Consider the following 14,495-nt stretch of genomic DNA (forward strand, 5'->3'; position numbering starts at 1 on the left):
CAGGACAGCCAGGGCTACATAGAGAAACCCTGTCTGGAAAAAAAACAAAACAAAACAAAACAAAAGAGTGGACTACATCCATGCCATGAGGGGGGTTAGGCCAGGGCAGCTGTTGTTACTTTAGGGTCACCTGTGTTAGTAAACTCACAAGAAGGTGAGGAAGTTGATCAGAATTCTGCCACCTCTTCCTACTCTCTGACGAGGTCAGAGAAGTCATATTTTTTTCTGAAGATGGTGAATCTACCTTGATGATAAATGCATTAATATAGTTTAGAATAAGCTTTTTAAGCCTTCAAAATCAGAACATACAAAAGGCTTAAAGGAGGCGAATCCCATCTACCTCAGAGGGAAAATAGAACAAACCTTCCGTTGGTGAATTTGAACCTGCCAACTGCCACTTCAGCCAACGCTGTAGCTCTGGTTTCTACACCGTTTAATCCTGAGAGTTACAGAACGCAACAGTTAAAGTGATGGACACAGGGCACCTCAGTGTCAAAGAAAGTGAGGTGGGAAGGCCATCTCCCAAACTCTGGCACTGTCTTGAGACAGTTGACGAGACTCCCTTCAGAGACCTCCTTCCGTGAGGGTCCCCCAAACACAGTCGTCCTCAACTTTCTTCGTCTTGCTTTTTCTCAGAAAATTAAAATAGTCTTTCGGCTAGAAAATAAACAGAGAGATCAGAAACGTAAATTTCCCTAAGAACAAGAAAACCTCAAGGAGGTTGAAAAAGCATCAAAATAGTTACAACAGCTACAAAAGGTTACGTCTGTGTAAGCAAGGATTACTTTGTACCTTTATCCTGCACTGGGGTAGGACGGAGGACGGCGCCCCCTGCTGGCCTGCTCAGGAAGCGCTGACTCCCAGAACCAACATTCTGCCTCCCTATTCCTCCCTGCCCGCCTGTTCCTCCCTACTCCTTGTGAATTTCAGTTCTTCCTCTCATTTTCTTGCTCACAGAAGCAGAGACTTTAAAAAAAAAAGTCATGTAAAACATTTTAAGAACTTATTTGCTATCAATACTTAATAAGCTCTCGATGCAAGTGTGTGTGTGTGCGCGCGCGCGCGCGCGCGTGTGCGTGTGCAAGTGTGTGCGCATGCGTGTGCAAGCACGTGAAGACCCGAGGTTGACATCAGATGTGTTCCTCACTTTCCACTTTATTTTTTGAATCAGGGTCTCTCGTTGAACCTGAAGCAAGCCCAGCTGAAGAAACAGGTGGTTCTGGACCTGGTTGCACTTCTGCTCCGTCTGTACGGGGGGCTTCTAAGAAGCAGCCAGTGATTTTACTTAAGCTTGAATGCCAAGGACTTTGCTGGAAGGTGAGCAGGGAAAAGGCATCCAATGACAATACATCCATGACGTCATTTTACTCACAGACCTGGTTCGGCTGCTTCTTACTTCTGCCTTGTTCTGGAACTTCGATCTGCTAAATGGGTTACAAAATGTCAGCGCAGCTCAAGGAAGCCAGCATATGAATAATCCACTAACCGACACATTTCCCCCTCCACAGTCATGCCCCCAATGACCCCTCAACTGCCAGTCAGCAGGCACAATTGCCTGGCATCTGCACACCTGCCTGACATCTGCATGCCTGTCTGGCATCTGTACATCTGTCTGGCACCTGCACACCTGTCTGTGACCTGCACACCTATCTGGCACCTGCACACCTGTCTGGCATCTGCACACCTTGTCTGTGACCGCACACCTGTCTGTGACCGCACATCTGTCTGGCACCTGCACACCTGTCTGGCATCTGTACATGTTTGTGGCCTGCACACCTGTCTGTGACCTGCACACCTGTCTGTGACCTGCACACCTGCCTGTGGCCTGCACACCTGCCTGTGGCCTGCACACCTATCTGTGACCTGCACACCTGTCTGGCACCTGCACACCTGCCTGTGACCTGCACACCTGCCTGTGACCTGCACCTGTCTGTGACATGCACATCTGTCTGGCACCTACACACCTGCCTGTGACCCACACACCTGCCTGTGACCCGCACACCTGCCTGTGGCCTGCACACCTGCCTGTGGCCTGCACACCTGTCTGTGACCTGCACACCTGTCTGTGACCGCACACCTGTCTGGCACCTGCACACCTGCCTGTGACCTGCACCTGTCTGTTACATGAACACCTGTCTGGCACCTACACACCTGCCTGTGACCCGCACACCTGTCTGTCACCTGCATACCCGTCTAGCATCTGCACACCTGCCTCTCATCTGCTTACCTTCCCTTCCTGTGGCAGGAATGAAGTCACTAAAGTGACAGGGAGCTTCAAGTCTAACACTGGTGGCTGCCTATGGATCCTGTAGCTTAACACAGCTTTTAAAAGGATTTTATAGGAGATAAAATGTACTTGTAAATTCTGAGATCCTCCACGCAGCACGGATGCATGCCCTGAAACAAAGCCAGATGGGGCTTTGCACAATCTAAAGGCGCCATTAATCAAAACAGCATCAGACTAAACTCGACTGGGCTGGGCCTCCAGTGCATGATGTAGAACAGTTAAGGGCCCAGAGGAGGCAGGTGGCAATCTGGGCTGATGACAGGGTTCACAATAATAATAGTTACTATATCGCTTCTTGTAGATCTCACTCAGTCTTGTTTAAAGGCATATACCCTACAAGTGGGCTACATCCTGAACCTTTAGCTGTTATTTTTATAACACTTGGTGTGTGTGTGTGTGTGTGTGTGCATGTGTGTTCCATGGCACATCAGAGCACAGCCCTGAGGAGTCATTTCTCTCCTTCCAACACACGGGTCTTAGTGATAGAACTCAAGTTGCTACACTCGGCAGCAAGCACCTTTACACACTGAGCTATCCTGCTGGCCTAAATCCTGGAGCTTTTCTGAGACAGGGTCTGGCCATCTGCTCTGTACTCTATAGTTCATTGAGCTGAAATGTTCCATCTTCCTGCCTGAGACTACCAGATCTAGGGTACCACCATACCTGGCACTGCAGGGGAGTATCTGATGGAGGGGAGAGGTGAGTTAAAACACATGGAGGGGTGTTGGGCTCCCAAGGACTGGAGCGAGGGTTTATATAGCAGCTGTAGCCTTCATTGGGCATTTATGAAGCTACAGAGCCCCAGAAAGACCAGGTGGGAAAAGAGGTTGGCTACGCATCCCCGGCAAGGACAGGTCATGTCTTCCCCACCTGGTGACCCACGGGAAACAAAGTCATGCAGAGGTCCTCCGTGGGCACGGACCAGGGTGGAGGAGTGTCTGGCAACCCTGGTGAGTGTAACCTAGCTAGTCAGGGGTTGGGGAGAGGCTGCTGGATGTTTCTTCCTCATGGGAAGAAAACAAACTATTAAATGCCAGGGACTGTACCCCTCCCAGCAGGGCCCAGCACCCCACGCTATTGAAGGTCTGAAGAGTAACTTGCATCCTTAAGGAGGGCTGTCAGAAGCCTCACAGCTCACACCTCTGCTCAGCGGCCAAGATTTCCTCACATCACAGGCCAGTGCTTGCCTTCAAGGCTATGGTCGGCATAACTTTTAAATGGGTGCTTTGTCTCTCCAAAGAAAACTGTTATTGCTTAGGACGATGGGCAGAAAGGGAAATGCCGAGACTCAACAGCCTCTGGGGTAATTGGCTGCTGAACCAGAGGCATGAAGTCTACGGGAGACTTCTGAGAGTCTGCCTCAAGGACAGGAGTCCTCATTCATATTGCCCAGGCCTGCAGGCTGAGACCGTGGACATAATGGCTGGGCCGACAGCCGCGTTAAGAGGTGGATGTTCACGCTGACGGCAGGACAGCAGGGAGTCTCCACTTACACTGTGATTCCACAGCCCCGCCCTAGACTAGGCCTACCTGAGCTTCTAACAAGAGAAAAGCACACTTCTATTCTGTTCAGATACTTATCTTGGTTGGGCTTGGTTTTTTGGCTTTTGGTTTTTCCTTTTCCTTTTTTTTTTTTGTCAACTGGACAGGAACCTAGACATGTCTAAGGAAGCATCAGTTGAGGAAATGCCTTCATCAGACCGTCCTGTGGGACATTTTCTTGATTAATAATTGATGTGGGAAGGCCAGACCATTGTGGGTGGTGCTGCCCCAGGACAGGTGTTTCTGGAATGTATAGGAAAGCAAACTGAACAAGTCGTGGGGAGTGAGCCAGCACGCAGTGCTCTCCGTGGTCTCTGCTTCGTTCCTGCCCCACAGACTCATGTCTTGGCTTCCTCGATGGTAAGCTGTAAACTGGCCTAACCCTTTCCTCCCCGCGTTGCTTTTGGTCAGTGTGCTAGAACAGCAACAGAAACTTAGCGGAGACACTTATTTTGCTTCCTGTTATATGCAGCTAAACTTTACCCTAATATACTTTATTTTAAAATAAAACATCTTTGTAATTCTGCTCTCTGTCTCCTTCCTCCCACCCCGCCTTTTCCGTGGGGGCTGGGGGTCTGAGCTCACGGAGCCATCTTCCTATCTTGAGCCTTAATTTTGAAATCATTGTGTAAACTAACAAGACTAATGAGTTTTGATTTGACACGAAATGTCTTTCCTCATTCATCCAGTCTAAAAGGGAAAGCCCAGTATTTCTGGTGGCTGTCAGATTAACTGTGGGGGCTCATTTGGTTAAAGTTCTCCAGGGTTTTCCCCTTTGCCTCAGAGTCTTCAACATTATCAAACCTTTGGACTCAGAATCCGCCTCACTAAATAGAGACCGTCTGCCTTAGTCCACAGAGTTCTGTAAGGGATGTGTGTTCTTCCCAGGGCATATTTGCTTAGAAAACAAGCAAATGTCACTGCCTTGCATTTCTATCGCCACTTTAAGTCACAAAATGACTTTAGTCCATGGTCCTCAAGAGGCCCGGCACTGAGCTGTGATTTCACAGGGCTCAGCCAGCCTCCACGGCTGACTTCCTTTTACTCAAGGTTTTGTGGGGGAGAATTCAGCTTCAAATGTGGTTTGTCTTTGAAGGCAATGTCTTTCCAATAACCAGAATAATCCATAGACATAAATAAGTCATAAATAATAAAATAGGTGAAGAGTTCGTGGAAACAAAACCTGTTGAAACCAGTCTATGCCTGCTCTGATGTCGTTCATGGAAATGAGTGGAAGCGTCAAGCGCCGCCGTGTGAGCCGCAGGCGTGCGGACGGTGTGGATTTTACTGAGCTGGTTCCTCTGCTATTCACTGTCCAAGGACTTCCTGTATCAAGTGGCCATATTATTCTTCTGCATCTGAGGGCACGTCTCTCTTTTCAAAAAGCCTCCTCCAGTTAATTACTTTTCTTTCCTCTTTTATACGCACAGGATAATCAAAGCCTAGGAGACTGCTGTGCCTGAGAGGGTGGACTTTATTACTCTGTTCACAAAGCACCTCCTTCATGGAATGCTCTCTAGTGCAGCTTGAACAGTTCAGTCACCAGGAGACAGCGGATTGGTTTGCCCTAAAAAGATATTTTTGGATCCAGAAGAGAAATGAAGTCCAGAGCACATTTGGTTTCTTAGAGAAACGAGCTGTAATGATTAATGTTGAAGCGAAGACGCCGCCCATTTGCTTCTGGAGAATTAAACCTAAATAAAAACGTTAGGGAAAGCACGCCAATGTTGTCTATTGTAATTTAAAGATGACTGCACGGGCCTGAAACGGCGCAGTGGTTAAAAGCACTTGCAGAGGACTGGGGTTCAGTTCCCAGCACCCACACGGTGGCTCACAAGCATCTGCAACTCCAGTTCCTTAGGATTTGATGACCTGTTTTGGCCTCCGTGGGCCCAGGCAGGCACATGATACACCTATATATGTAGGCAAAACACTCACATACATAAAATAAATCTTTTTTTAAAAAAAGGATCAATGTAATTCTCTGTAAAAATATTAAATTTACCAATACACATGCCCACCAACCTGTCCTATCTTATTTGGAACATGGTTATATCGTAATGATAAGATAATCAGAAAAGCCTAGAATCGCAGGTTTGTTCTTATTTTGCTTTTACAGCATATAGACCAAGCCTTTCTAAGTTACTAGGCCTTTGGTGGAAATATGCATACCAGAAAAATAAAGTTAATTTGGAGGAAAGAACAGACAACAAACAAACAAAAACAGCGACCTCAGAGTTTCTTTCACTCTGTGGCTTCCTGTTTGGTAGAGAGGAAGTGTCAAGGGGCTGTGGATTTCTTCTGGGGAAATTGCTGAAGATCACCCCTGCTGTGTTAAATGATCCCCTCAAACTCCTGACTTCAATGCTAGATGGGGGGGGGGAGTTCTTAAAGCGGAGGGCAAAGCAGAATACACGTGATGTGAGAACCGGAAGGAAAGGGGTAGCCAGGATTCAGGGAGGAGACTGAGTGGATTAATAAAAATGAAAAAGTATGAAAAATATTTATGAAACTCACAACTTTTTGTTTTGGTTCTGATTTTGAGACAGGATTTCTTTGTGTAGCCTTGGCTATCCTGGAACTCTGTAGAACAGACCAAGCTGGCCTTGAACTCATGGAGATCCACCTGTGTCTGTTTCCTGAATACTGAGATTAAAGGCGTGTGCCACCACTACCCAGCCAAAACTCACAATTTTTAAGCTAATTAAAAACGTATAATTCAGAGAAGAAAGGGCATTTGAGTGAAGGTATCCTGCGTGGGTGGACAAGCTGCCCTTGGAAGATCTAGGTAATAATTACATGAAAATCTCACTGAGGAAAATATGGTTCCCTGTGAGATTGGCCAGAAGGGCCCTGGAGGTACCCAAAAGAGCAGAGGGTATCGCCATTGCCTCTGGATGCTCACCATAGATAGATAGTGCATCCTACTGCTAAAGACTCAATGCACTTCCATTGCAGGACGTAAAAATTCAACCTAGAACCGACCTCAAAACTTCCTCCCCCCTGGTGTCAGGAAGAGCTATGTAGGTCACTAGGGGAGAAAAGTCATCCGTGGGCCTTGCTTGCTATAAAACGGGCCTTGCACCCACTGGTTTGCTGGTAACATTACTGTTTTCTGGTTGGATTTCAGACCTGCTCTACAGGGTGGGATAAACTCCCTTCCCTGCTTTTCACCACTGCTGACTGCTTAAAAAGCCAGTGTGGGAGAGCTGCCGGGACTCAGGCTCTCCCCTAACAACTCCAGTAACACAATCAGATGACCACTGTGAGCTGGAGCTGCCTCCCTGGAGGACAAGACCCTCAAACTCTGGGCTTCTGGGGTGAATTTGGTCTACATGCATTAGCACACATGCGAATATATTAGAGTTCTTACCATTTCTGGGTTCTCCTCAGCGAGCTTCGTCATCTTCTCTGAGATCATCTTCTTCAGGCAGCTACTCAGGAAAAAAGCCTAAGAAACACAGAAATAAAGATTGCTCTTCGGCCAGGCGGTGGTGGCGTTCACCTTTGATTCCAGCACTTGGGAGGCAGAGGCAGAAGGATTTCTGTGAGTTTGAGGTCAGCCTGGTCTAGTGAGTTCTGGGCCAGCCAGGCTTTCATAATGAGCCCTGTCTCAAACAAACAGAAACACAGAGCTGGAGAGACAGCTCAGGAGTTAAGAGCACTGGCTGCTCTTCCTGAGGACTCAAGTCTGAATCTCATCACCCACATGGTGGCTAACAAGGGCCTGCAACTCCAGTTCCAGGGGATCTGACGCCCTCTTCTGGTCTCCTTGGGCATTGCATGCACACACTACACAGACACATGCGGACAAACATCCATACACATAAAAAATAATAAAAACAGCCGGGCGGTGGTGGCGCACGCCTTTAATCCCAGCACTCAGGATGCAGAGGCAGGTGGATCTCTGTGAGTTCGAGGCCAGCCTGGTCTACAGAGCTAGTTCCAGGACAGCTAGGGCTACACAGAGAAACCCTGTCTCGAAAAATCTAAATAAATAAATAATAAAAACAAGCAAATCTTTAAAACAACAAAACCCTCCCTAGCTCGAGGTCCTCATTGTCCTTCTCACTCTGCATATGGAGGCTAAAACTCGCCAGCACATTTTAAAGAATTTTGTCTTTAATTTTCTCAGAAATGGACTTAAAATGTAATTGGGAGGAAAACGCAGGTTTCCTAAATTTCAAGAATGTAGGAACATTTAAAGACAGATGAATAAATAGGCCAAAATCCCATTCCTGATTGTTTCCCCTCTTGATCCACATTTCTAGGGCACCGCGAGCAGTTTGTGTCTCGTAAGCAGCAAGCTCCTTCCACTAAATCAATAAATCTTCCAGTCGAAGGTATGATAACTATTGGGAGACTCATCGTCAGGCATAAGTACTACCCTGTGTGGCCTGGGACTCTGTAGCCCAGGCTGTCCTGGGTGCATGTGCCGCCATACCTGGCTTACAGAAATACTTTCTAACTTCTTTTGTCTTTTCTTTGTGTCTGTCACATCAGGCATCTCGATCCCCTTCATTTCCTATCCCTTTGTATTCCCATTCCCCCTCTGCCCTTGCAACCCCCTCAAATATAAACAAAAATTTAAGAGGAAAAAAAAGAGAAAATCTCCTCATGGAAGCTGCAGTGTGACACAGCGCGTCACCCAGTGATGGGGAAGTGTGAGCCAAATCAACTTTTTCCTCCCAAGTTGCTTCTGGTCCCGGCGTTTCATCACAGCAATGGAAACCCCAATTAGGACACCCTAAGGACCATTTTCTTCACTTAATATTGCGGTTTCGTACTTTCTGTTTTTTAGAGGACGGACATCATAACCACATCGGTACTAGGGGTAGACATTGGTGACGAGAAACCAAAATTCTCTGTGAGCTAAGCAGGGCTCAGGTTGAACACAAATCAATGTAAAGTTTACCTGATATTTTAACTAGAATTAGAACACCTGGAGTAATTTGCCTATTTTAAGAGTTATTATCTTCATCCAGGCAGTGGTGGGACACACCTTTAAACCCAGCACTCAGGAAGCAGAGGCAGGTGATCTCTGTGAGTTCGAGGTCAACCTGGTCTACAAGAGCTAGTTCCAGGACACCCAAGGCTACAGAGAAACCCTGTCTTGAAAAAACAAAGAGAGAGAGAGTTATTATTTTCTTATTTATGTACATGAGTTTTTGCCTGCATGCTGCTGACTTCAAAGACCAGAGAGGGTGTTGGATTTCCTGGGGCTGGAGTCACAGGTGGCTGTGGGTGTTGGGAACTGAACCCAGGTCCTTTGCAGGAGCATCCAGTGCTCTTAACTGCTGAGCCATCTCTCCAGTTCCTTTATTTTTTTAATTAAAATATTTTTTCACCTGGAATTTTGATTCTAACTTGAAATGGTTAAGATAGGGGGATTTGTTTGTGAATGTTTTCTTTACTTTTGGGGGGTCTCTCTATTTTACTTGGACACATCAGGACCCATCCCCTCTCTCTCTTTGCTTCCTGTCGCTGGGCCTGAGACAGTTTGATCCACTACATATTTCTCTCTTTGCCTTGCCACAGGTGATGGTGCCAAGCTAGCACAGTCTGAAGCCTCTGGAATTGAGAGCTGAAATAAGCCTTCTTTGTGTGATTTATCTCAACTCAGAGCTGGCCATCACATCAACTACATTCATTGAATTCATGACCATAGTGACCAAGAAAATAAAGCAAAATAAAATCAAAGTATTTTGGTGCCGTGCCAGTGCCAACCAGCAGGTCAGGCATTTTGGCACAACCGGCTTTCACGCCCCGTCCTAAGAACTCACCTGTTTGGTGTAAACGACGAACCACTGCTGTTGACTGTCTTCACTATACTGAAATCTCAGCTCTAGGTTCTGGTTGAGAGTTCGCTGGGGCCCCTCTGTATCCAGCAGAGTTCCCTGGAGAGGAAAGGGATCACCAAGGTGCTTTGAAACAGACTGATGTGAAGAAAGCATCGTTTCCCCAAGGCTGTCAATCCCCAGGGACCATGGGAGGAAATGAGCACAGTAAGGACACAGGGAGCCTTAGAAAGGAGCCAGGTGTGGGTGTGCAGAGCCAGCAGAGCGTAGCCCAGGCTAGAAGGGTGGAGACTTCCTGGAAGGAGGGACATATGAACAGAAGTAGGCGCTGTCCAAGTTTGTCGTGGTGGCTTTATCTTGTAAGAAGGGAGGGTGAACGGCAATTCCTGGTAGAATAGTGAGGTCAGACCCTTGAGTTTGCATAAGGAGGCTTGAAGGTTGGAGATGCTGTGAGGGACTGGGCATATCTGTGGCTTGGGCTCCAAGCAAGCAGGCAGTGAGTAGGAGGCCCAGAGAGTTAGGCTAGAGGGAGATTCTGAAGGATGTAGGTTGTGTAAACAGCATCTATCCCTGTTTCTCCTAGTAATGGAGGCTCAAGCTCCCTTAGGAAAGCCTCCTCCTCCACTGTAGGCTGTGAAGACCCCTCAGAGAAAGGCACATGGCCAAGGTTAGGTCAACTGGACACTCAGTTCTCACTAGACTCCAGAATTGAGATGCCCAAGTAGAAGGTCCCCACAAAGTTCCCATTGCCTGGAAACCCCAAGTTCTTTGGCTCCCGACTTTAAGCCTTTTTCCTTTGGATATGTGAGTGGTCAACACTGAGTCCTTCCACCGAGTCCTCTGGCTACTAGAACTGGGTGTACAGGGTCTAGTGCTGGCTAGCGAAGGGCTCGGCTCTCCTGGCTTTACAAACAAAGCTAAGGACTGCGGACTTCAACCCAAGGACAGCGGGCATTCCTTAAGAGAGTTGGCAAAGCAAGATAATAATGAGACTTGATTCACGTCCTAGAGATGTTAGCCTCAGAGTGTCTGCGTGGAGAGCAAACTGGGCAATAACTGTCCAGGGAATAAATGAAGTGAGCCCCACAATCGCTTCACCCCTAGGGCGAGAGAACCCAGAGAAGACAGAAGCCTGCTGAGGTGAGAGGGGAGGAACATGAAGCTGAGATCAGGGTTTGTGAGCAGATCATCACAAGGGGGAGCTCCTGTGAAGTGTCTGTCCGAACAGTGATCCCTGCACACGCGGTGTGAAGCCCTGAGACCAGTCCTGCATCTCCAAGACAAAGCACATAGAGAAAAACTTTAAAGGGCCTACAAAGCGAGGTGCCAGATACTCACAAGGAAAGTGACCTGCCAGCACTTTACTCTGCTCATCTGGAAAGCAATGTTCTGGGTCTGGCCGTCAGGCAGGGTCACACAGCAGCTGATCTCGTTGTTGCCAATGGAAAGTACAACCGCGCAGCCGGGTTCGGGGTGGTTGCAGGTACAGGGATCCAGCTGAATGTACCCATAGTGCCAGACCTCCTGGGACCGCTCCAGAAACTACTCCAAGGTGGGGTGGAGGAGAAGGAAACAAGACACAGAGCTCATGGTTTTGGGGGAGATGGGGGTGGAGGAGATAGGGGTGAAGGGAGCATACTGCTGCCTGCTGGTGAAACCCACATGGGGGGAGGGGGGATTCACAACAAAGCTCTCTGCTTCTAGAGCATCCAAATGAGGCTCTTAGTCCTGCCTTCTCCCCCGCTCTGACTCCTAACCCTACTCCTGTTTAGACCTTGGAACTAACACACTCAGCCAATGAATGAAGAGCAGAGTTGAGAACACAAGAGTAGATGTGATTCTTTAGCAATAGGAAGGGTTTCGCCTGCCTGCAAGTTTGTGCATCTTGCGTGTGTCCATGGAGGTCAGAGGAAGACAGCGGATCTCCTGAGGTGGGGTGCGGGGTGCTGTAGATGCTGTGAACCAGCATGCACCTGCTGAGGACCAAACCTGGGTCTTCTGCAAGAGCGGCAAGTTCTCTCACTCACCGAGCTATCTCCTGGCACAACTCTTGTCCCTTTTTTAAAAAAATTGAAATAAAGGCCAGGATGGTTCGGAGGCAGAGCTCTTGCCAGTGTGTATGAGGCCTGAGTTCAATATCAGCACCGCAGGAAAAGAAGGGAGAAGGAAGACCTTTTGAAAAGTCGATAAACTTCTAGCTGTTATGGATTAAAGGAAGTGAACATATTTAATTAAAAGTAAAGCTATGTCGGGAGACGGTTGATGAATATTAACTGTACCCAGTGTACTTACTCCAGACACCCGTTGGCCCTGGCCGTTTGACAGGAGGTGCTAACCCGCGGAAACCAGAGGGTAGAAATCTTAAGGATTATACACTTGAAGACGCCATTCTTTTAAGAACATTATTATATCTGGAGCCAGAGAGATGGCTCAGTGGTTAAAACACTTGCTGCTCTCACACAGGGGATAGGGGTTCAGTTCCCAGCACCCACACCAGGCAGCCCACCACTGGTTAACACCAACTCCTGAATCTGATGCCCTTTCTGGCCTCTGTGAGCACCTGCACACACACACACACACACACACACTAATAAAAACAAATCTTTTAAGTAACACAAAGTACCTTAAAAAGCCAACTCAATGCACATAGTCGTGGATGGCATGTTTACTTATTTTCATTGAGATGCCCACACTGTTCTTTAAGGAAACACACTAGAGCCTGGGGCTGGTGCTCCAGTGTGAACACTAGCCTAGCATGAGTAAGGCCATTAGGGAGCCTACTGTCTCTATAGCAATGCCATACCTCTTTCACCGCAGCACAAAAATGACTTTAGACACACATAAATGAAAAGGTGCCACTGTGTGCCAATAAAACTTTATTTATAAGAACAGTGGGCCAGAGTCCCAGTTAGCTCATCTCTGGTTTATATCAAATTGCTTTGGGTCATTTCACTCATCTTCAGTTCAGCCTCCTTGCGCGAGCACAAGGTCCTAGCTAACGTGTTTGTCCCATCACCGGGAGTTCACACAGGAGTAGGACGAGGAAGTGTAAATTAGACGCAGGCCTGGGTCTACATGTGGTGTTTGCTGCCAAAGAGATTCATAGCAGAGAAAGCTGTTAACAGCCTGACTTCTGCTGAAAGGGAACGGGCTGGACATGATATCTCAACCCCAAAGGAGAACACTCTACCCTTATATAATGATGTGGAGGAGCTATATTAATTAACTGGGTCAAAATCTTGGTATACTGTATGCTTTCAGAGTCCTTACACAGTAAACTTTTCCTAATTATAGAGTCAGAAAGATCAGGGGAGGAACTCCCGTTTTCAGTGCTCCATGGGTTTGTGACTGATAGCAACACTGGATGATAGCGCATGCTGGAGCTCGGCTAGCGTGTGCGGGAGCTCGGCTAGCGTGTGCGGGAGCTCGGCTAGCGTGTGCGGGAGCTCGGCTAGCGTGTGCCAGAGCTCGGCTAGCGTGTGCCAGAGCTCAGCTAGCACGTGCTGGAGCTCACTTCCAAGGGACAGCTCTTGGTACAATGCATCACTCACCTCTGTTTGATTCTCTTTCTCCTGAAGGGCCTTCAGTTCCTCCCTCTGAACCTGTGTGGGTTTCACCCATTCTATTTCAATGTCCTGCACTGCCTTAAAAACAGGATAATTATATAATTAGCAACCTTAGTAAAAATTAATTAACCTATATAAAGGGCTAAAAACCTAGACCCAAATGGATCTACATAATGATTTGACAGATTATAAAGATTGTCTTTTTGTTGTTTTGTTTTTAGACAGGGTCTTTTCAAAAATTTACCTTTATTTTATGTGCATTGGTATTGTTAAACTTCTACAACGACGTGTGTCTGAATTAAGGTGTTGGATCCCCTGGAACTGGAGTTACCGACAGTTGTGAGCTGCCATGTGGGTGCTGGAAATTGAACCCCAGGTCCTCTGGAAGATCTCTCTGGGCCTGGGATAAGGTCTTAATATTGAGCACTCTTTATATATAGATCAGGCTGGCCTCAAACTCCACTTCCAAAGTGCCTGGATACCTGGAATGCACGGCCACAGCTGGCCTAGTGTCAATTAAATTAGCAAGGAGGAAAGATTTCCCTACAGTTAGGACAATAAGAATACTTGGCAAAGAAAGTCAAAGTAACTTCAGTCCCATCCAGTCAAATAACTTCCTAAGAGATTAAGGTATAAAACACCATTAAAGGCAGAAAAGGGTGGGGGAGATGGCTTGGCAGTTAAGAACATATGCTGGTCTTTAGAGTATGAGATGGTTCACAGGCACCTGTGACATCAGATCCAGGGATCCAAGGATTTTGGTCATCACAGTCACCTTTACATCAGACCCAGGGACCCAATGCCTCTGGCCATCATAGACACACACCTGTGACATCAGACCCAGGGACCCAATGCCTCTGGCCATCACAGGCACCTGCACTTCCATGCACAAACCTATATGCAGATATGCACATGTATAATTTTAAGAAATGAATCTTTTTTAAAGTAGAAAATTAAAGATGAATGTGTTTGTCTTGATGGAAAGACCATCTTTTTAAGCTATAATAGCAAGATCATATGTAGTTATACATAAGTACAAATTTCTGTACACAAAACACCAGAAACTAAACTAAAAAGTAAGTACTAAACCAGGCAAGGGGTTAACATTTACAGAGAACAACAGGACACACGTAAAATCACCAAAAGCGGAGCATAGTTCAATACTGACAGTTGACCGAGAGGATTTCCAGATGGCGAATGCATACACAGTCTCACTAGTAATCAGAGTTTTTTGTCTCTTGACTTTACAAGGCTAAAACATGCACAGTTAGAGCTGACGGGTTGAGAGAAACAGTGTGATAC

At 47.1% G+C, this 14,495-nt stretch overlaps 1 protein-coding gene across 1 annotated transcript in view; it reads right to left on the reverse strand.

Annotated features, from left to right (window-relative positions):
• Positions 1-564: 564 nt before the first annotated feature.
• Snx31 (sorting nexin 31) overlaps positions 565-14,495 on the reverse strand; it is a 35,233-nt gene continuing 21,302 nt past the window's right edge. The window contains exons 9-14 of the mRNA XM_057792633.1: positions 13,179-13,271; positions 10,966-11,169; positions 9,613-9,726; positions 7,203-7,280; positions 1,377-1,424; positions 565-657 (exon numbers count right to left, since the gene is read on the reverse strand). Of these exons, the coding sequence (XP_057648616.1) occupies positions 565-657; positions 1,377-1,424; positions 7,203-7,280; positions 9,613-9,726; positions 10,966-11,169; positions 13,179-13,271 (630 nt within the window). The remainder of the gene's footprint in view (positions 658-1,376; positions 1,425-7,202; positions 7,281-9,612; positions 9,727-10,965; positions 11,170-13,178; positions 13,272-14,495) is intronic.

This window comes from Chionomys nivalis, chromosome 17, assembly GCF_950005125.1.
Source record: "Chionomys nivalis chromosome 17, mChiNiv1.1, whole genome shotgun sequence".
In the NCBI taxonomy this organism is placed as follows: domain Eukaryota; kingdom Metazoa; phylum Chordata; class Mammalia; order Rodentia; family Cricetidae; genus Chionomys; species Chionomys nivalis.